The sequence below is a fragment of the Solanum dulcamara genome, chromosome 2 (genome assembly GCF_947179165.1).
Source record: "Solanum dulcamara chromosome 2, daSolDulc1.2, whole genome shotgun sequence".
In the NCBI taxonomy this organism is placed as follows: domain Eukaryota; kingdom Viridiplantae; phylum Streptophyta; class Magnoliopsida; order Solanales; family Solanaceae; genus Solanum; species Solanum dulcamara.
The window spans coordinates 82,851,921-82,873,372 of NC_077238.1; the positions used below are offsets into that span (position 1 = coordinate 82,851,921).

Sequence of the window (21,452 nt, forward strand, 5' to 3'; positions counted from 1 at the left end):
ATGAAAGTATCCAAGAAGTTGGTGAATTAGATGAAGGTATCCAAGAATTAAATGACGTCATCTCTAATTTAGCTACAGAAATGTGATAGATGTTGAACATCTTTTGAACTATCCTAACAAGAATGATACAGCTATGGAATCACCTACAGAGGAAGAAATTATTTAATCTGTAGTGAATAACGATGATGATAGTAGCATTGTCTCACACGTATCGTCAAAGAAGGCATTTCAAGCAATGACTATATTGTCAAACTATTCAGTACAACACGAATAAAATATTTTGAAAATTGTGTTCTCTCTTCAAAAAGTTAAGGATGAGATTAATTTTAGTTTTGGTGGGAAGAAAGAACAATCAACTATAGAATCATATTTTAAAAAGAAATAATTATTGATCTAGTATTATTGACTGATTAAATATATATAAATTCTCGATATATTCTAGCAATTATTACTTTATATTTTTTTTGGGCCTTTAATACTTTATTTTTAATATACCTGGCCCAAGTTGGGACTAGAGAAAAATATTCATTTAGCGAGATTATTACTTTATCGAATATTACTTTAACGAGGTTTTAATGTATATCAAATATTTGCTTAGAAATGTTTCTCGGTGCGTTTGTCCATAAAATCTCCATCCACCTAGCATATTATAACGATTTCATTTGCTGAAATATTAATCCTCCAATATATTTTTAATTAACTTTTTAAAAATCTTAAATTCTTTCTTTTCAAGCCAGAGACATCGATACCACAATAAAGACAAAATCAAAGAAGGTGGAGAAAAAGATGGATGTCACCTTTAATATAAATTAATTTACATGATCATAGTTTTAATTTTTAACCTTAATTTTTAATCTAATATTAAGTTTTTTAAATTTGTCAGGCGACAAAATTATTAAACAAAAAAAGGATGCATAAATTAGTCGAGTTGTATTTTATTAACTATTGATGATAATTCACGTATGATAACTATTGGGTGATAATTCACTAATAAAACTTAATATGTGGGATAATTTAAGTGAGACATTCTTTTATCTATAAATCGCATTTGTTGAATACGGTTTATATGTAAAAAGTATATACTCCTACTACCTTTTATATAGCAATCTCTACGAGACAACTACTTTGTGCCCTCTTTCACATTTATCTCTTTGATAATTCACTAATAAAACTTAATATGTGGGATAATTTAAGTGAGACATTCTTTTACCTGTAAATCGCATTTGTTGAATACGGTTTATATGTAAAAAGTATATACTCCTACTACCTTTTATATAGCAATCTCTACGAGACAACTACTTTGTGCCCTCTTTCACATTTCTCTCTTTGATAATTCACTAATGAAACTTAATATGTGGGATAATTTAAGTGAGACATTATTTTACATATAAATCGCATTTGTTGAGTACGGTTTATATGTAAAAAGTATATACTCCTACTACCTTTTATATAGCAATCTCTACGAGACAACTACTTTGTGCCCTCTTTCACATTTCTCTCTTTCAATGGCGGCGAGGAACGCATTGTTGAAGTACCTCCGAGTTGAATCTCGTCTTCCACAACAACTACAACTCCAAAATCATAGATTAATCGGAACCCCATTTGCCCATTTGCTCAAACGTCACTTCTCAGAGGAAGTTAGGGGGTCATTTCTTGATAAGTCTGAAGTGACGGATCGTGTCATTCACTGTGTCAAGAACTTCCCAAAACTCGACCCATCAAAGGTTTTTTTTTTCTCAATATTTTGCATTAGATTATTGTTAGTTTGTTTGTAGTAAAACAAGAAATTATTTGCTAATTAGAATGAAATGAGCTGGGATAGAATAAATTGGTTTTGTGTTTATGATGTATAGATTGATTGATTTTAATTGTTCCATGGTCAAGGATTTGAAAAGATATTAGCTTGTTGTTTAGATGTTTGGTTAATTCCGGTTTAGGCATGGGGGGAGTTCTTGTTTTAGACTTTCTATTGGGAGTTTGTTACATTGGATTAGAAAGACATGAGCTTGCTGGGATTACACTAGGTATGTTGTCGTTGAATTTTTGGTTAAATCAGTTTTGGGCATGGGGGAATTCTTGTTTTAGACTTTCCATTGGGAGTTTGCTACATTGGATTACAAATATATGAGCTTCTTGTTGGGTGTTTTTGGTTATATCAGTTTTGGGCATGGGGCTGGCTTGTTTTAGTTTTTCTATTGGGAGTTTGCTAAATTGGATTAGAAAGATATGAGCTTGTTATTTTTTGGGTTAAATCAATTTTGGGCATGGGGGAAGGCTTGTTTTACACTTTCTATTGCGAGTTTGCTACGTTGGACTAGAAAGATACGAGCTTGTTTTGGGGTTTTTGGGTTAAATCAGTTTTGGGCATGGGGGAAGGCTTGTTTTAGACTTTCTATTGCGAATTTGATGCGTTGGATTAGAATGATATCAGCTTCTTGTTGAGTATTTTGGTTAAATCAGTTTTGAACATGGGGGAAGGCTTGTTTCAGACTTTCTATTGTGAGTTTGCTACATTGGATTACAAAGATATGAGCTTGTCTTCTTTTTTCTTTTCTTTTTTTGGTGAAATCAGTTTTGGGCATGGGGGAAGTCTTGTTTTACACTTTCTATTGCGAGTTTGCTACGTTGGACTTGAAAGATATGAGCTTGTTGTTGGTTTTTTTGGTTAAAATAGTTTAAGGTATGTGGAAAGGCTTGTTTTAGACTCTGTTGAGAGTTTGCTACATTCGTCCTCGGATGCTTATGTATGTCTATTTGTGTGCTTGCTGATTCTTTTGATTTGTGGCGAGCTGATGTTTGCTTTTGAGCTAGCATTGAATACACACTATACAGTTTCTTTTGGGGGGTTATAGTTTTACATACATGCACATGTGTGCTTCACATAGTCTGCATGCACATAAAGGAGAGTTGGGGATGTGTGGATGGCCAGCGGAATGATAGTCAAATTGTGATGAGTTCCGATTCATCAGGGCATACTACCTAAGCACACGATGAAATGAGTCTAGATAGACCAGAATAGATTTAGAGACTTTGTATAGCCAATGTAACTATTTAGTATTGCCATGGATTGATTGATTGATTAGTTAACCTTTTAGATAAAATCACCTGACAATAGAGTTGTTTGGAAGCAGGGAAAGGCAGTAGCTCAATTTATGAAGAAAGAAAAAGAAAAAGAAAAAATGGAAGTAAATCAAATTAAACATTTTTCTTTTGTAATACATAATAAGCATCTGTTAATTGAGATTAACTCTAGACTCTAATTCTTGCTTATCTTTGTGGTAATGATGAAATGCGCTTGGAGGTCATTCATAAGTAAGGACTGTACCAGAGGGAGCCGAAATGCAGATGACATGTTTGAGAAGTCAAAAACTACTTATGATTCCTCCTTTTCCAGCTTGCCTGCTTTCTGCAATTTGAATATGTAATATAAGCATAAACATTGAGGTTTAAAGATGCATCTTTCTTCACCCCATATCCTATGCCTAAATTCCCGATTTTATCAGAGTCGAAGCAATGTCTGTTCCTCCATCCCATATTTTTTCATTCAGAATGTGTACAATCTTGTAGTTTGTCTCTAGCTCTTTGCAATTGGAAGAAGGGTGATGAAGAAGAGAATAATCCTAATAAGGTTGGTCGTTGGCTGGTATAGAGGATTACTTCGAATTACTTAATAGCCATAAGATGGAGACTTCCTGATAAATACCCAGAATGCTAGGATGTATACCTTTGTCAGATTTCTATCAGAGATGCCACAAGGATGTCTTGTGTGTGCTGAATTTATTTGAAAATATTCTGACCTTATTGTATAAACTGTTTCTTATTAAATCCTCTTGCGAGTTGGCAAAAGTGCCCTATTTGAGTTACCCGAGCTTGTAATGCCAATAGAACAAAGATTATATAAGGAATTTGTTGACCTTTACCAAGGAACACTCTGTGTGTGCTAAGAACTTGATCGATTAATTTTTCTTCCCTGGGAATTAGCAGCACTACTAAGGTTGTGTTGAAACTCACGTGTACAGATGGTCGATACAGTAGCTATAGGATAGATACTTGATATAATGTTCTGTTGTTTGATTTACTCTTCATGCTTTGGTGTTAAGTGATATAGCTCACTTTGTTTGTTTATGCTACTATAACTCAGCCATATCATGTTATACTTTTTATTTTGTCCTAGTTAGTCTTGGATGTGGCTTTGCTTTCAGATTATTTTAGGCTGTTAACATTCTCTTTAGTTTTTACTATTACACTAAGGCATGTTCTTTTTGTATTTACACCTGCAGGTTACTCCAAATGCCCACTTCCAGAATGATCTTGGTTTAGATAGTTTAGACACTGTGGAAATTGTTATGGCCCTTGAAGAAGAGTTTGCGTTCGAGATTCCTGACAACGAAGCTGATAAGATTAACTCCATTGATCTAGCTGTTGATTTCATTGCATCTCACCCCCAGGCTAAATAAAGGAACAAACTAGCCTTAAGTTTGCTCTTTGTTTTGACCGTGCTGGCCTGTGGTTAAATGTATGACTTCTGGTCAGCTCGTTTAAATTTTGGATAATTCGTAACAATGACAATCACGTTCCTAGTCTAGAGGACTTAATTTCGTTATTGGCTGTGATGTCTATACGGATAAGAATTTCATGTTTTGAAATAAATGAGCTGCAGGATACCATTTATTTGAATTAGATTTCTGGAAATGGATAAAATGTCTTTATATCTCATTTTGTGATGTAGTTGATGTGGCAATATAGTCCATGCATTGTTCAATGGTGAAATCAATTGCTGTAAGTTGGAAGTGGAATGAATCCACAAGTCATATTATGGAACATGCTTGAAAAGGACTAGTTATCCTCTATTTAGTGTTTAAGCTAATAATGTTTTCTGTTGATCTTTTTGTAATTTAGACACCATAACATTTAATCTAACAGCTATGGAGACGGTCTCTAATAGAAATGTAGGGCAAGATTAAGTACAAGAGGTCCTTCTCCAGCGGGAGCTTAAACACAAGTCTCAGTAATTTGTTGCTTCTCCAGCGGGAGCTTAAACACAAGTCTCTGTAATTTGTTGAATGAAGGAACGATTTGAATCTATGATGTGCACTTAATTCACAACTCACACTTCATAAGTTACGTCTTCCCAAAACTTGCATGGTCTTCTCACCTTATTCATGTAGGTGCAATCAGATTTCATCTCTATATTTTGCACAACAGTCATAAACGTTTCAAATGCATGAGCAGGTACTAATGAAATCCATTAAAAGTAGATAAAACATAGATTGATTATACGTAGTCATATATAAACTTTGAAATTCATGTTCCTTGCGTAGCCCCACAATGGAGAGTTTGAACACAATCAGTCACCAACTTATTGTTTTCATGCAAGAACATGAACAAATACCAGCTCTAATGAAATAAAAATAGAAAAAAGTTCAGAAAAGTAGCGAATCATGGGGCAATCCTTTGTGGGTCGCGAGGGAAAAGCGATGTCTTGCGAATGTTATTGAGAGCACAGAAAAGCATCACCACACGCTCCAATCCGACTCCAAATCCACCATGGGGAGGTGCACCATACCTTCACAACAGGCAAAACACAAAATCAGGTACAGATATTATCAGAAATGGATGCAAGATTTAAACTTGATAGCCCCAACCTTTGATATTCTAACACTAACTTTCAATAAATTTAGTGATCTTTTACATTCATAAACTGATGAGTTCTATCTGCTTCTATATATCAGTTGTTTGAGAAGTACCATTGCAAACATATCTAACAGCACATGCATGATGATCTGAGCAGGCATAATTGGCAAGACATGAGAATAAATAGCCGAAAACTCAGCTTGAGTTCATTGATGACATCAATCTCACAGACTTGAGAAGTCCAAGAATCTCACAGTAGTTTCTAAGGTTATTGGCCACGACATAACCTGATCCTACACACTTTTTGGCTGTTTCTTACAAAAACATGACCTTCACCTATTAAACTTCAGGTTCACGCAAAGGAAATAATAGAACATTGAATTAAGTATTAACGACCTACAGGCTAAATAAAGTCGCGCAAACATTGAATTATAAAAGTACATTTCATTTAAAAAACGAAAACCAATCCTTGATGATTGAGAAGAGTGTTTTAACTTTTATATACACTGATAGAACAAAGATTTTTCATACTATATGCTCACTTAAAAGCCAATTAGAGGTAACTTTCTATGGCAATCATGAGTGGTAACCACCAAATTATGGTAACTGGCCTGTTATAGTTGGTAAAATTGGACGATTGCTCAGTGTGGATAACAATTAATTGTGATTCACCTGATATTTGAACCTTTAACTTGTACCTATTCATTTATCTCATTCATTGAACGACTCAAGACATGTATGTATGGCATTTCCCTCAATGTCTAAAGAAAGAGAAGAAAAAAATGAAAAGCTTATAACTTGCAAAATTTGAATTCAACGACAATCATTTTTCCAAGCAAAGATGATTTTGCAATAATTTGATAATGTGTATTTAACCTATATGGTCATCGTTGTTGGCACTCAAAAAAGGTTATCAGTTAACAAAACCATGAGTGAAGTTTTTGAATTTCTTTTTGAACAATTTCTTGATTTGACTGAACTTTTCAAATATAGAAGACAAATTGAATCGCAAAGGAAATACCGGAAAGAATCGATATATGTTGATATTGTCTTCACATCAATTCCACACTCTCCAGCACGTTTTTCCAAGAATTCAGGAACATGGATACGCTGAGCTCCTGAGATAATCTCCTCCCCTACCAAAAAGGCAACCAAAAAATGTAACTTTGTCACCTTTTCAATTGAAAAAAGGGGTATAAACATTATTTCCAAGCATACAAATTTGTTTCACTGCATCAGAATTGCCAGTCACTTTTTCCTTTAAATTTCTAGAACTAGAAAAGCTAATACAAATTGAGGTACTGCAAATATGCAAGCTAATAAATCCACTAAAAGAAAGCCTCAAATAAAGAGAGGGGAGATGTCAGCAAAGATGTTATTTCTTTTCCTTAAAAAAAGTATACAAAATTCCATAAACAAAAGCAGAAAGGTTCGAGAGGAATGGGAGTGTTCCCCCTAATGCAATAGGTCAAGAGAAATACACTCCACCAACCAGGAGGGATATAGGACATAACTCAAGTCAGCACATTCCCTTTTCTCAAGATAAAAAAGCATGTCCCAGCCAACAAATTAGAGGAACACGTTCAGAACTAAAACATTCCAACCTAGAGCTACATGTCAAGAAAGCTGAATTCTGAGCACAACGATGAAAACTAGAGAAAAATTGAAAATTGTTAGAGCTGTTCCTTTTTTAAGAAATGAAAAAAAGTACTACCTAAACGCACCATACTTCACTCAAAATATTAAACATCTATCTGCTCACGACACATATTTGACACTAGGCACATTTGAATGAAATCACATCTTACCCATCAAAAGAAAATAAAATCATTTTCTTACAATATTAAGAAACTCATAACTTAAATACCTCTGATAAAGACATCAAAAGAATTGCTGTAAGATGGATTGTCATGACAAGGCATGGTATAGAATGGACGAACAGCCTGTGGATACTTATGAAGTATATAGAATTCAGTTCCATATCTGTGGAAAAAAAGAAAAAAACAGAGAATTAACTCACAACCATCATTCATATTAGGAAAGCAAGAAAGAAAAGGTTGAATGGGAAGAAAGGAGTTTTTGTGGTTGGGTAGAGGAGTTATTAAATACTTGTCTGCAACAAGCTGCCCAAGCTTTCTTTCTGATTCTGTATTTAGGTCCCCAAGAGGATCAACTTCAACACCAGCTTCCTGTGAAGCAGAAGATCATGAAAATGTTAGACTGACAATAGGGACGACAATGGGAAGGGAAACAACAGGTTGCCTCCCCAGGAAACTGACATCCAGGGCATGGGGATGAGATGGGGAATAGAAGGGAGAGGCCAGCACTTCCCCCCATAACCTATCATTTCCGCTATGTGCACATTGGCAATTACAACCAATTTTTGGATGACCTAGAAATCCATTTGGGGTTTACCTTTAGGACCAAATGTCCATCAGAACTCGGGAATAGTGGGCCCCACCAATCTACCCTACTCCACTTAAATATCAAGCTTAGTTCGCATGATGCAGGGCTTGAATCTGTGACTTAAGTCACAAGACCCTCAACCTTTGCCACTTGAATTAAGCACTGGGGGCGCAGTTACAATATTTGACAACACTGATGCAATTGCCTGCAAATTTATCAGTTGGGACTCAATTGGCAAGGAAACTAACGATGTGTACGCAGATGAATAGAACTTAATTATCAGTTTAGAACTTCTGTGTGCAACCATAGCCCATTGTCAAATTGTTTACTACTTCATGTTCCCACTTCCCTTTCTTCAAAAATTTATGCTACTTTTGCACTCGAGATGGTTGGGTTTCTTCAGTACGGAAGAAGCTGATAATAACAGAATGCTTGCCTGTGAATCTTAGCATTACAACTTAATGATTTCTTCAGAAAACAGCCAATTTCTACAATAAACATTTACCTTTAGCATTTGAATCCCCTCTGCAAATGTAAGTCGTAAGGTCTTTCGCAAATACTGCATTGTCAATCAAACAAATAGTTACTACCTCTGCAGAAAAAAGATACAAGTTGCTATTTAAGTAATTTGCTCGTAGGTATATAAGTCATTGCCACAAGCAATAAGGTTTCCCTATTTCCAAGAATAAGCAAATGAATGTATAAAAGAGTAAGTCAGTACGTGGAAGTTAAGCAATCATAGGTAGCCTACTGATCACTGAAGTTGAGCCAGACTACCTTCAGAGGTTCAAAAGGGTATTGCCTTCCAATGGCTTCAAGTTCCTTTTTGCATTTCTCATTCAAGCTATCGAACATGGCCACAAATAAGTGGTCAACAATATCCATGACCTGCAAAAGTAGACTTCATATTGTAATATCCAAAATAAAAGTGCACTTCATATTGTACTTACAGAAGCAGTTGGCAATCTTCTAGGAGGCTCTAGCATGCCATACCTCTGAATAATGTTCCTTGATCTCCATTTCAACATCAAGACCTGTAAACTCACACAGATGTCTATGTGTAAAAGAATCTTCTGCCCTAAAGACAGGGCCAACTTCAAATACACGGCCAAAATCACCACATATTGCCATTTGTTTGTGAAGTTGAGGTGACTGCGCCAGACATGCAGGCTGACCTTTATAGTCTAATCTGAAAACAGCAGAACCTCCTTCACTGGACCCTCCAATCAATTTTGGAGTGTGGATTCCTACAAATCCTTCAGAGAGCAAAAACTGCCTGAATATCTGCATTTTAACCGGAGAAAATTAGTTCATCAGTTATAGTTTGCAAGTACACAATAGAAATGTAAGGAACAATCTAGCAACTTCTTTCTTTTTGTTCAACAAGTTTTCTTCTATTATCACCAGAAAGTGACTGGGACCACAATCTGAATCACTTCTACATTAAAAATATAGAAAGAATAAGAATATGATATTGTGAAAATGTGCAAGCAAGGGAATATGCACCAAGGCACCATGTCTAGAAACAGTGACACTAATTCCATTGTACGGTGGATAGAGATTGGTAAAACATTACCATATATCTTTGTGGCTATATCTCAAGAAAAAATGAAGCCACCAGTTTGGAATCTTAAATCCTCATGAAATGACAATTCATAACAAGTATACATGCAGATGTCTAAAGAAGATGAAAATTAAAGCAAACACAAAACGAAGTAATTCATATAAATGCAGTTGGATACAATTGGATGTTAGCTAACATTAAACTTAAAAAGAATTGTTGATACTAACATCACTCTAAATTTTGTTTTTGGGTAATGAGAAGTTTATTCGATACATTACAGCACCGAGTAGGTGTTGTAATGGCTTACAAGTTACATTCACAGGGATTACAAAAAGTACAAGAAATTCCCCACAGCATTCACTGTATCTTGTTTAAAACAAATTAAATACGTCTTTGTATTTCAGGCAATGCAGGGTTAATTCAATATTCTCACACATCTGATTTCTCCAAGCCAAATACACTAGATTATGCACAAAGGCACCTCTCTCCACTCTATTCTAATTAAATGTCTTCTGTCCTCAACGGTCTTCTCTCTTCTCCAAACAGAATATAAAACATGTTTTGCAATAGACATTTTTGATGAGGATGCTTTGCAATAGACATTTTCCAACACACAATAGATGAAATGGAAATATCGGATAGTATAACAAACATTTTCAACTTGACATTGAATGCGGAAGATTCCTTGATTTGCAGGTGTGCGCATGTCCAGTATTCTGAAGTTTAAGCGAGTATCCTGATTTACACGAACAAGCTGCTCTCCTTTCTGCACTTGATAGAAAGATGTGAGTAGACTATCAAAAGGATAGAAAGGACATAGACTGCATTAGTCCAGTTTTTGAAATTTAAATGGAATCTCAATTTTTGAAAAGGTAACTGCTATATGCTGATGACTGCCCTAGCAATATATTGTCAACCAATTTCAATGCTAAAATTTCATTAAAGCAATGAATCAATTCGAGGAGAGACAAGAATATACCTCTAAAGCTTGTTCTATCTCCACCTCGCTTCTAGCAGCATCCTCAATATTAATTGGTAGAGTGGGCACAGCCCTGTTGACACAATAAAGTTTGCTTATTTGAACTTCCACCTGAAGCAAATAAAAAAGCTTAATAAGTACTAGTAACTACCATAAACAACAAAATAATCAGCATATACAAGAATATAATAAGACAGCTTCACTATTAATCTTCTCTTGTTTATTCTCATTTGCCATGAATCGTTTTATTTTGTTTAAAGAGGTACTTGTCAGACTAAAATGTAGAAAAGCTCTGGCGATATGAACCCTAAAGTTGTCTTAAATGAAAAATTATTGACATGAGTTGAGCTTCAATGGAATAGCGAGGATTGATAAAGCCAAACTCAACTTATTTGGAATTTAGGCATAGTCGTTGCTGTTTGGAATTAGTGGGTCCAGATGGAGCAAATGGATATTAAGGAGTCATATTAACATGGGTGAATCTAGCCTTCAACATACGGGTTCACGTGAACCCAATAGCATTTGCTCAAACCATGTATTTGTATTAAAAAATCCACTAAATATATACAAATATTTTGGCTGTGAACTTAGTTATGTATTACTCCTGATGTCGCTGTAAGAACCCATAAACATCAAATTGTAGATCTGCCTCTGGTCATATAGCCACTACAACTTAGTTTGGGATAGAGGCGTAGCCATTGTTGTTTGCGTCATCCCTAATTTGTCCATTGTCTTACCTAGCGTCTGGTCATAGATTTTGAAAATTTATCTTCAAATATCTATTTGGCATGAAATTTGAAATCTGAAATCTGAAATTCAAACATTTTTGAAGTTCCCAAAAACTGGATCAAACAAGTTTTGGTTTTTGGACTTCCACGCACAAAACCTTCCCCTCTTTTTGGGGCGCTGGAAAAGCAGTTCCTCTTGGAAAAAAGGGTCGAGGCCGGATTGGTGCGGGATGGCTTTCCCCCAGATAGTTCTGGCTCGGAGGTCAGAAATCCGCAACCTCCTCTTTAACCACCCTACTAGGGGGGGATGGCCCTCTCTGAGAATAGACAAGACACCTTCCCACCTTCCTTCACTCTGCAATAGCCCGACGACTCTTCTCATCACAAGTAGGCTTGGCACTTAGTCCATTTGAAAAGCTGGAAAGATGCAAGAAGACTCAGGAGGCGCTGGAGTGAAGTGATTCCAGGGCTGGGATCACGAACGGGACTCTAAATAGAAAAGAAGGCTAAGGTCGAGATAGCCTTGGCTAAGCAATTCATCTACCTTCTTTGTGAGGTATTATTATTCTAATTCACATTATTCTATTAGGTAATAATCGCCTTATTTCTGTCTTCCAAGTAAAATGCATGTCCAAACACAACTTCATGTTGCCAAAAACTCAATTTTTCAAGTTTCTACTTTCAACCTCAACATCTATGGCCAAACAGGAGCTTAAAAGACAATTTATGGAGCATTGAAATGAAACAAGTCCAGTGGATTGGACAATTGAGGACTCAATCTAAAACAATTTTTTTACTGATACATATAAGTGACACCAACTTAGTTTCTTTGAGAATTGGCCTCAAAATATATGGCAAGTGTATCAAGAAGAACTATATAAGCATAAAGCAATAACCTTTTTGAAATAATTCTACCTGTTGTTGAGTGGAACCAGTAATTGGCTTCTCTGGTATTGTAACAACACCTTCAACATCAATAATGGACTCTTTGCTTAAACTAGTAGCATATTTCACCATTTGTGAACTAACCAATTCAGGCTTTACAGTCAATACACACTGTACCGTAAATCCTCGTTCCCTCACAACCACAAAAGCTATCTTTTTCCCGACGGGCCGAATCGTCTGTACTCTCCCCCGAATCAGAACCACCTGGTCCTTCATTTCCGGAGTGATGGACCCAACTTCAGTCCATTTGCGACCCGTCACGGCCTTAGATTGCAGATCGTTCAGCTCTACGTCACCGTAGTTTCCGGAAAGTGGATCGGATTCTTCAATCGAGACGGCAGAGACAGAGACGGCGGCGGCCGCAGCTGCTGCCTCTTGACGGCGGCGCTGGCGCTCCAGCTTGGCGGCTTCCTTTTTGGAGATTTTGTTGCTTCCTTCTTCTTGTGGTTCCATTGGAGATGGATTTGGGGATTTTTCAGATTCCATTTTTTGAGAAGAAATTAGGGTTTTAGCTGAGAGGAGAAAGAATAATATTTCCAGTTGATTGACCGTTAAATATATACGTAAAAGCCCTTATTTTGGGATTAAAATAACCCCAACAAATAGTAGGATTTATTTGGATAAACTTATTTTAAATATTTTATCAGTTGAAAATAACTTATAAATTAAAAAAAAATTGGCGTGCATCTACTTTTTTTTTTAATTTATAAATTGTTTAAAAATAAGTCAATCCAAACAGACTAATAATAACTGAATAAACTGTTTGCAAGTATTATTAAAAATAAGTCAATCCAACAAATAGTAGGATTTTCTTGAAAAACTATTTCGCGTCCCAAAATATTTGTCACACTTTTATTTTTCGAGATTCAAAATAGGAACCAAATGTTAGTTAGAATATGGGGCGTACGCACAATTAGCCCATCGTTGTGGATTAGTGAACGATTTATTTTTTGAATATACAACAACAATAACGATTCAGTGAAATCTCACAACGTGGGGTATGGGGAGGGTAAAGTGTACGCAGACCTGACTCCTACCAAGGTAGGACGGCTGTTTCCGAGAAACCCTCGGCTCAGTAAAATCAAAAAAGAAATCAAATAAGAATAAGAAGTTCAAAGCAATATGAAAAAGCAAAAGCAAACAACGAAAGCAACCCAGATAAGATAGAGCAATTAAAATACAGAAAGTAATGAAAGTAATAAATAATAACAGACATCATACCACAGAAAATTATAGTGCGCTAATACGCCTACTAATAAGGAAGAATAACGAGCATATGAACTAGCCTTCTACCCTAATGTAGGTCCTTCACACTCTCCTAGCTAAGGTCATGTCCTCGGTAAGTTGTAACTGTGCCATGTCCTGTCTAATCACCTCTCCCCAATATTTCTTCGGCCTACCCCTACCTCTTCTGAAACCATCCATGGCTAACCTCTCACACCTCCGCACTGGGGCATCTGTGTCTCTCATCTTCATATGCCAAACCATCTCAGTCGCATTTCTCGCATCTTGTCTTCCACCGAGGCCACTCCTACCTTGTCCCAAATAGCCTCATTTCTAATCTTGTCACTTCTGGTATGCCCACACATCCATCTCAACATTCTCATTTCAGCAATTTTCGTCTTTTGAATATCCAAATTATAAATTTTTCGAAAAACAAAAAGTAACAAGTTTTTGAGTTTGAGAAAGAAAGAGTAGCATTGAGCATTAATGTAGTTTGGTTTTTTCATTGCCAACACGTTATAAAGTATATATCTATTACATTATCTCATACGAGATTCCTATCCGTAGACACAGAAAGAGAACAAACTTCATATAACCCTTTTCTATTCAATTAGAAATAAGATGCGAACATCATATAACCCTTTCCTATTCAATTAAAAATAAGATGAGTCGTTATCGTGATTCGTCTTCATTTTGTAAAACTATTCCTCAAGCAAATAGTAAATCATCAAAGGGTTTAGGTGCATAATGGAACCGTGAACATTACTCATTTTATACTCTCCCACTATGATATAATATCTCTTCAAGAACATGATGCAAGAATCCACGGTGAAAAAATAAAGAAATCCTTCTATATCGAAATCTCATTTGATAAAATAATAGGAAAATTCATGAATCACGTGTGAAGAAGAACCAAAACAAAATGGTTTCGCTTTTGACATTAATTGTTCCAATACAAACAACCCCTTATTGTATTGCCTTGACTTATTGGCCTCAAAACTCCAAATGACAGCAAATAAGCATATTCTACTATTACAATCAAGATAGTGTAAAAGAAAAAGTGAGACGTCTAAATGTAAAAGACATGTAAATAACTACATGTTGTAAGCTACAAATTTAGGTGAAAAAACAACAATTGAAAAAAGCTCATCTTAGAACAACCTTTAACTTGTTCTCCACCTGTTCTCTTACTTTCCACTGCATCCACACACACAAAAAAAAGACATTTAGTAATGGTAGGAGAAAGACGTTAGAGATTCATTTGAAAGAGGGTTTACCTGCAAATCGTTTATTTCCTCATCTGTAAGTGAACGCTCCATGGACCGATAAGCTATCCTATAGCAATGACTCGTCATTCCTTTCTTATTGGTGAAGTTGTCGATCAGTTTTACCTGGCAGTAGTTGGAACGGAGGCAACAGTCACTAGAAGAACTCATGTTACAGTTACTTACAGACGAGTCACTACACGAATTTCATGATGACTGAGAGATTAATCAGTCTAGAGTCGACCCTTTGGGCCAGAGGAGGATGGGTCCGCCTCTCTATTCTTCTCTACTTGAATACCAGAGTTAGTTAACTACATAAACTCGTGTTACAATCACGACCCTATAAACCTACTGTAAAATAATCCCAAACCTGTGGTGGTTGGCTTCACTAGAAAAACCGCCACTCTGCTCTAACCCGAGGGTATGATATGGGAATCACTTAACTTAAAGCTTAAGATAAAAAGTACAAGACTCAGAATAGCTTACTTTGGAGAAATGAACTAATGATATAAATGAATAGGCCCTAACAACGTGTCGTGTAAGAGGAAACATTTCAAATAACAGGGAAGTCTAGCAGAAAAATCTAGAATAGACACTCAAGAATTCAAATATTGGGGTATATCCATGGACCACTAAATGAGAGAAGTTTAAAGCCAAAACTAGATCCTTTTCTCTTCATTTTGTTTTTGTAATAACTGTGGTGTCGTGGTCAGCAATCACCATTTCTATGGAACTCATGTAAACATAATGTTTAATGACCATCGCTCAAGTGTGAAGACGTATCCCCAACAAAATAGATTAAATGTTAACTTCTCTTTTAAAACAATAGTGTCTGCACCAGCTTGAGATGCACCTCAACTATTCTACCAGAAACTTGCTACTAAACACATTAATGAAGGGCCCCTCATAGCTACAGGTTGAATTTGGCAGTAAGTAGAACCATCATGTGGACATACCTCCTCGGCAAGGTCTCCAGCAATTCCTCTAACAACTTCACAGAGATTGTTCTCGGTAAATGAGTCACTGATCCAGAAACTCATATCTTTATAACATGGTGGATACTACAAAAAATTAAGGAGCTTAAGTCTTTTAAACAAGATCATAAACACTAAAAGATCCAAAAACATGATTATGCAGTCAAAGACTCAAATGGACCCCTTGAGTGCATTCTTCAAACAAAATGTTATGTACTTAATGAAAAATGAAATGCTCAAAACACATATAAGAGTTGGATTCTTCAAATGCTTAAAAACCACATAAGTTAAACATTAGCAAACAAGTCCTACCTTGGAAAATGGCTTAAACTTCAGCCCGAGCCGGCCACTAGAAAACTACATCATGATCAAGAAAATGTTACCGAAAGCGAGCAAAATCTGAACTGGCGATAAAAAAGGAGAGAGATAGAGGCGGGAAGAAGTAGCTGAAATTTCAGAACAAGGTGAAAATGAAAACAGGACAGATGAAGAAATTACTTGAGAAGTGAACCGCTCATCAGTTGACCAGAACAGTCGAATATCTGGAATATCAAATAAAACCATAGCCAAGCGCTCCAATCCAAGCCCAAATGCCCAAGCAACATTGTCCATTCTACCGTTTTTTTTCAATATTTCTTGTTCTGTTACTCCACAACCCAAAACTTCCATCCATTGATCCTGTGAAGGATTTAACAGTGAGTAGAACAAAATATATGGTAAAGTTATTATTATATGGTATATCAAATAAAATCATAGACAAGCGCTCCAATCCAAGGAATGATGATTACTGCTTTCGTTATTATATTATCTTCTTCCTGAATGTTTGGCTATTGTTTCCTATAGTCCTTGCCGGCACACATCCTTAATCTTCCTGCTTTCTATTTCCAAAAAAGAAATCCACTTATTGACTGAATTCAAAGTAACGACAGCTAGCTCACATAATTAGAGGTTGGCATATGATGCGTTCGTCTAAAGCATGCTTGACATTCTTGAGCCACAGTAAAAGAAATAGTTTAAGTAGGTGATACAATCTTACTCTTCTACACATTTTATACCATCTTATTGGACAATCTGATGAAAACACAGAAATAACTCGCATAATACTCTGGACATTAACATCTGGAGAGGAGGAAATAGAAGAAACAAAAGCATGTATAAGTCTGTCATAAACTAATGCAAAGTATACCTGAAAATATATCTCCAGTTCAAATGATGGATTAGTAAAGGGGAAATAAGTGTCAACCCAGCGCATTTCCACCCCACCTGAAGAACTTAGAAAGATTAGGCTGGAGATTCATAAATCTTTCTCACGAAAAAGTAATTTTGTAGTAGAAAGATGGTTTCTGAAGAAGAGATTAAATACATGATGGAAAAGCAGCTGCATTGGACCCCCTCCTGAGTCCATTGATCTACCGGATTTAAGGGGAGCCATCAACTACATTATACTATCAGATAAGAACTTCGATAGGCACTCTTAACTTCTTAAAGTAACTTCGACCTATTATTTAGCAGTCTGCACTCTGCTCCAGCCTTCTATTACTATCTGCCCTAAAATCAGGTTCTAATTGAGACACCTATTTTTTTAAGAAAATTGAAAGAAGCGAGAAAGATTTTTACAATGTACAACCATCACCCACACCAAACTTCTAAGATGATATGAACATAATTAACTGGCATCTAGGACCAACTCCTAATGATGTAGGGAAGTCATAGAGTAAGAGATTGTTGCAGTATAGATATGAGTATGGTAAATCATAGTCAAATCACCAAGACTCGTTATTGGTTTGCAATCCCATTAATTATATCGTAAATTATTGGCATCATAATGACTCATTTTAGATGAGAAAGATTTATACCAAATAGATGTCGTGCCAAACCCTCAAGACATTTCTTCAGATCTTCCGCAGCATGTGACGTTGCATCAGTACCTGAACCCTCCCAATCATTTGGAGCAAAGACCCGTACACCCTCCATCTACACAGTATGGAAGAAAACCATTAAAGGATGAATCCACACAACAATCTGTAATGTCAAGAGAAAATATGTTTGCACATAGAGAACCTGGTGGAATACAGGATAGTGAGTTGAGTCGATGGAATCTCTACGGTAGACATCTCCAGTAACAAGAAAATGGGTGTGTCCATTCCTCAGTAGCTCAGCTTGATGTGCACTTGTGTGGCACCTTAGGACAGTTTGAGAATCCACATAATATGTGTCATTGTAACTCCTGCTAACGTGATCAGCAGGTACCAAGACTTCATCAAAGTTCTGCAGGTAGGAGCCCACAAGTCGCAATAAGAAAAAAACAACCGAAGTTAATTAAAACTCTTACCTAGATAAATGAACAAAAGGGAAAACACATCCCAAATGCAGTATAAGGATATCACATCAACAAATGAGTTCTGTTTCAAAAAGCTTTTCCTATCCTTAATCCACTGATAAACTTATTTCCAGTTTGATACCATCATTGAGCTATTCTTCCTATTCCACATAGAACATGTAATAACACAATTAAGAAATGTAAATCAAGCAACTGAAAGAGGTAGACATACTGAATAATATTTCAACCTATCATTGAGAAACTTGATGATTCTCTAATGGTTTCTTCAATATCACTCTCTATAGGTTAGTGGATGAATGGTTGATATGCCTGACTCATAATTGATGGGGAATAATATTGTCGACCTAAGAGTTAATAGAATTAGGCTTTCAGGAGTAGAAGAGTATAATTCATTACTCAACAGAATATGAGGAACCCCATGAAAAGGCCAAAAAGAATGATTTGTTAGGACCCTAACTTTACTGCAAATTAAACAGATGTTAATGCCAGCTATATGAATCATGAATAGGGAAAAAGCTTGATCAATGGGGAAAGGAACATAATTCTAGCACAGAAAGCAAATATAATTACAAAAACAAAATCATGAAGAGTGCAAAAAAAATAATTCCTTAATCTTTTTGGACCAACCTGTCTAACAGAAACTACTGGGCACAAATCATCAAACTTGTCAAACTTATCTGGATAGTTTGTGTCAAAATAATCATAGATCGCATTCTTAAGGATACCAAGTGGATGTTGGTTCCTCCTATGAAGCTGCATTCCAAGCTTTGCAAATATTGTATCTGGAATATTGTTTGTGGGGTCATCCCTTACTATTTCTGTATATGCAATCATCAGGTTAGTACCAATTACCAGATGATAGAACAAAATTCTCTCTGTTAAAAGCTCCACCAAGGAAATACAGATGTCAAAATTAAAAATAAACGAAAACATTTTTTACTCACAAAAACACAATGGATACGCATAAGGCCACGGTTATAATTGAAAATAGAATCTGTCGGTACTTACAGAATTGCAATTTTAAGAAAACACAACAAAAGAAAACAGAAAAATAAAAAAGGTAAGACATAATAAGACTTGACTTTAGCTACTTGCCTTCTTATCTCCAAGAGCTTTCTGTTGGCCCCGGAGGACCAATTCTATTATAGAAAGAACGCGAAAAAGGACACAAACTTGAACCTTGTTTGTTCATAGGAAAATGTGAAGAATAAATACTAATTTTTCAGCACAAGTGTGCACTTTCCCATACTTGGAAATCTTGAATCCACCAAGCTCGAGAGGAGAGACTCCAATGGGGAGCTAACTACCAAATATCATTTCATAAACAACCCAGAAGCTACTACTACAACTAATTCCCCTCAATACAAACTAGTTCAAAGTCGGCTATACAAATCTTCAATATCTCCCTTTCGACCCAATTAGACCAACCCAGAGGAGAAATTCGATTCCACAATCATAAAAAGACAAACTTTAATATCCTCCAATGGGGAGGTAACTACAAAATACCATTTCATAAACGACCCACAAGCTATTACAAAAACTAACTAGGCATCGATTTCAAACTAGCTTAATGTTTGCTGAACAAATCCTCAATATCAATTCTTTTCCATTTGGACCCAATCAGACCGACCCAGATGAAAATTTTAGATTCTACAGTCATTAAAACTCAAACTTTACAAACCCAATTCATGTTAATGAAAACTGAAACAATACGTAGAGGGCAGAAAGCTTGCTATGCTATTTAAGTTACTGACCGTCCTTGGAAATCTCGACTCCACCAAGCTCGACAGCAGAGACTCCAATGGAGAGGAAACTATAAAATACCATTTCATAAATGACCAAGAAGCAACTACTACAAATACTACGTCTCAATCCCAAACTAGTTCAAAGACGGCTATGCAAATCCTCAATATCAACTCTGCTTCATTTGGACCCATAATTAGAAGAGAAATTCGATTCCACAATCATAAAAATGCAATCTTTAATAGCCTCCAATGGTGAGGTAACTACAAAGTACCATTTCATAAACAACCCAAAAGATATTACACTAAACTACTTAGTTTAAGGACAACTGTACATATCCTTAATATCAATTCTGCTCCATTTGGACCCAATTAGTGTGACCCAGATGAAAATTCTACATTCTACAGTCATAAAAACTCAAACTTTACAAACCCCAAATCATATAAAATGAAAACCGAAGCCAATACACAGAGAAAAAGAAAATGCTAAATAAGTAAACTGACCATCTTTTGAAATTTTGATTCCACCAAGCTCGAGAGCAGAGACAACTACTGATGATTGCCTCTTCTTGTGACCATGGACTCCATCAACTTCAAGAAACGGAGAAGAAGTAGAGAAAGAGGAGAAAGGAACAAGAAATCCAAAGCTTCGAATGCCATTCTTGGGAAAGTATAAAGTGGGATTAGAGAAAAAGGAAGATTTAGCAAATGAAAGAGCCATTGGAATTTGCTCAGCCTCTCCAGTGAGTGGCGCCGGTTATATGGCTATTCTATCAAAAGTCAAGAGACAATACTTCTCCGAGAAAAATTAAAAATAAACAAAATAAGTTGGAAATATAATAGAAACTACTTAATATTGTTATTCAAATTTTACAAATCTAATTTATTTATAAATCATTGAGATGTGATTATGTTGTATTATTTTAATTTATATTATATTATATTAAAAATATAAATGTCTTTAAAATGTTGTTCATTTAAATACTTTACGATGGACAACTTCATTATTTAAAATCTGAATTTTTGTACTTTATTTAAATACTTTAAAATTATCGTACAACTTCATTATTTGACATGAACTCTTGACAGTATGACGATTCAGCTTTTTCACCGGCTTTATCTAAGGCTATGAACTCAGACTCCATTGTAGAGCGAGCTATACGTGTTTGTTTGGATGATTTTCAAGATATTGCTCCTCCACCAATAGTTAAAACATATCCACTTGTGGACTTAGTTTCAGCTGACCCAGTGATCTAATTTGTATCACTAAATCCTTTAACAAATGTTGGATACTCATTGTAATGCAGAGCAAAGTTTTGAGTGTATTTTAAATACCCCAAAACTCATTTCGTTGCCATCCAATGATTTTGGTTGGGATTACTTATGTATCGACTTACTTTACTTATAGCACTAGTTATGTCTGATCTTGTACAATTCATGATGTACATCAAACTTTCCAACACTCTGGCATAATCCAATTGTGACTAACTTTCACCGTTATTCATAGCAAGATTAAGATTCACATCATTGGTGTTTTTGCACTTGTGAAGTTTAAGTACTTATATTTTTCAAGCACCTTTGGGATGTAATGAGATTGAGATAATGCTAGACCTTAAGGAACTTTGTGAATCTTAATTCTAACGTCAAATC

At 35.7% G+C, this 21,452-nt stretch overlaps 3 protein-coding genes across 3 annotated transcripts; 1 reads left to right on the forward strand and 2 right to left on the reverse strand.

Annotated features, from left to right (window-relative positions):
* Positions 1 to 1,451: 1,451 nt before the first annotated feature.
* Positions 1,452 to 4,677, forward strand: LOC129881158 (acyl carrier protein 2, mitochondrial-like). The gene is made up of 2 exons (XM_055955537.1): positions 1,452 to 1,724; positions 4,281 to 4,677. Exons 1-2 carry the CDS (start codon positions 1,506 to 1,508, stop codon positions 4,455 to 4,457), a joined length of 396 nt encoding a protein of 131 aa, XP_055811512.1. The 5' UTR covers positions 1,452 to 1,505; the 3' UTR covers positions 4,458 to 4,677.
* Positions 4,678 to 5,270: 593 nt separating this feature from the next.
* LOC129881159 (aspartate--tRNA ligase 2, cytoplasmic-like) lies at positions 5,271 to 12,798 on the reverse strand. The gene is made up of 10 exons (XM_055955538.1): positions 12,227 to 12,798; positions 10,584 to 10,694; positions 10,257 to 10,370; positions 9,034 to 9,324; positions 8,818 to 8,928; positions 8,546 to 8,599; positions 7,744 to 7,823; positions 7,502 to 7,617; positions 6,656 to 6,770; positions 5,271 to 5,566 (listed from the first exon to the last, which is right to left on the reverse strand). Exons 1-10 carry the CDS (start codon positions 12,740 to 12,742, stop codon positions 5,440 to 5,442), a joined length of 1,635 nt encoding a protein of 544 aa, XP_055811513.1. The 5' UTR covers positions 12,743 to 12,798; the 3' UTR covers positions 5,271 to 5,439.
* Positions 12,799 to 14,382: 1,584 nt separating this feature from the next.
* On the reverse strand, positions 14,383 to 20,597 carry LOC129881160 (phenylalanine--tRNA ligase, chloroplastic/mitochondrial). The gene is made up of 10 exons (XM_055955539.1): positions 20,307 to 20,597; positions 18,688 to 18,878; positions 17,781 to 17,987; positions 17,576 to 17,693; positions 16,906 to 16,982; positions 16,218 to 16,397; positions 16,032 to 16,076; positions 15,702 to 15,806; positions 14,758 to 14,871; positions 14,383 to 14,677 (listed from the first exon to the last, which is right to left on the reverse strand). The coding sequence occupies exons 1-10, from the start codon at positions 20,521 to 20,523 to the stop codon at positions 14,627 to 14,629; spliced, it is 1,305 nt and encodes a 434-aa protein (XP_055811514.1). The 5' UTR covers positions 20,524 to 20,597; the 3' UTR covers positions 14,383 to 14,626.
* Between the last annotated feature and the right edge of the window lie 855 nt (positions 20,598 to 21,452).

Coding starts and splice junctions, on each gene's coding strand:
- LOC129881158 (XM_055955537.1), top strand. CDS start 1,506: ATGGCGGCGAGGAACGCATTGTTGAAGTACCTCCGAGTTGAATCTCGT. Junction 1,725..4,280: donor CAAAACTCGACCCATCAAAG/GTTTTTTTTTTC, acceptor TTACACCTGCAG/GTTACTCCAAATGCCCACTT.
- LOC129881159 (XM_055955538.1), bottom strand. CDS start 12,742: ATGGAATCTGAAAAATCCCCAAATCCATCTCCAATGGAACCACAAGAA. Junction 10,371..10,583: donor AGATAGAACAAGCTTTAGAG/GTATATTCTTGT, acceptor TATCAAGTGCAG/AAAGGAGAGCAGCTTGTTCG. Junction 7,824..8,545: donor AGGGGATTCAAATGCTAAAG/GTAAATGTTTAT, acceptor TCTGCTTCACAG/GAAGCTGGTGTTGAAGTTGA.
- LOC129881160 (XM_055955539.1), bottom strand. CDS start 20,523: ATGGCTCTTTCATTTGCTAAATCTTCCTTTTTCTCTAATCCCACTTTA. Junction 17,694..17,780: donor ACTATCCTGTATTCCACCAG/GTTCTCTATGTG, acceptor CATACTGTGTAG/ATGGAGGGTGTACGGGTCTT. Junction 16,983..17,575: donor TTTGGCACGACATCTATTTG/GTATAAATCTTT, acceptor TAAGTTCTTCAG/GTGGGGTGGAAATGCGCTGG.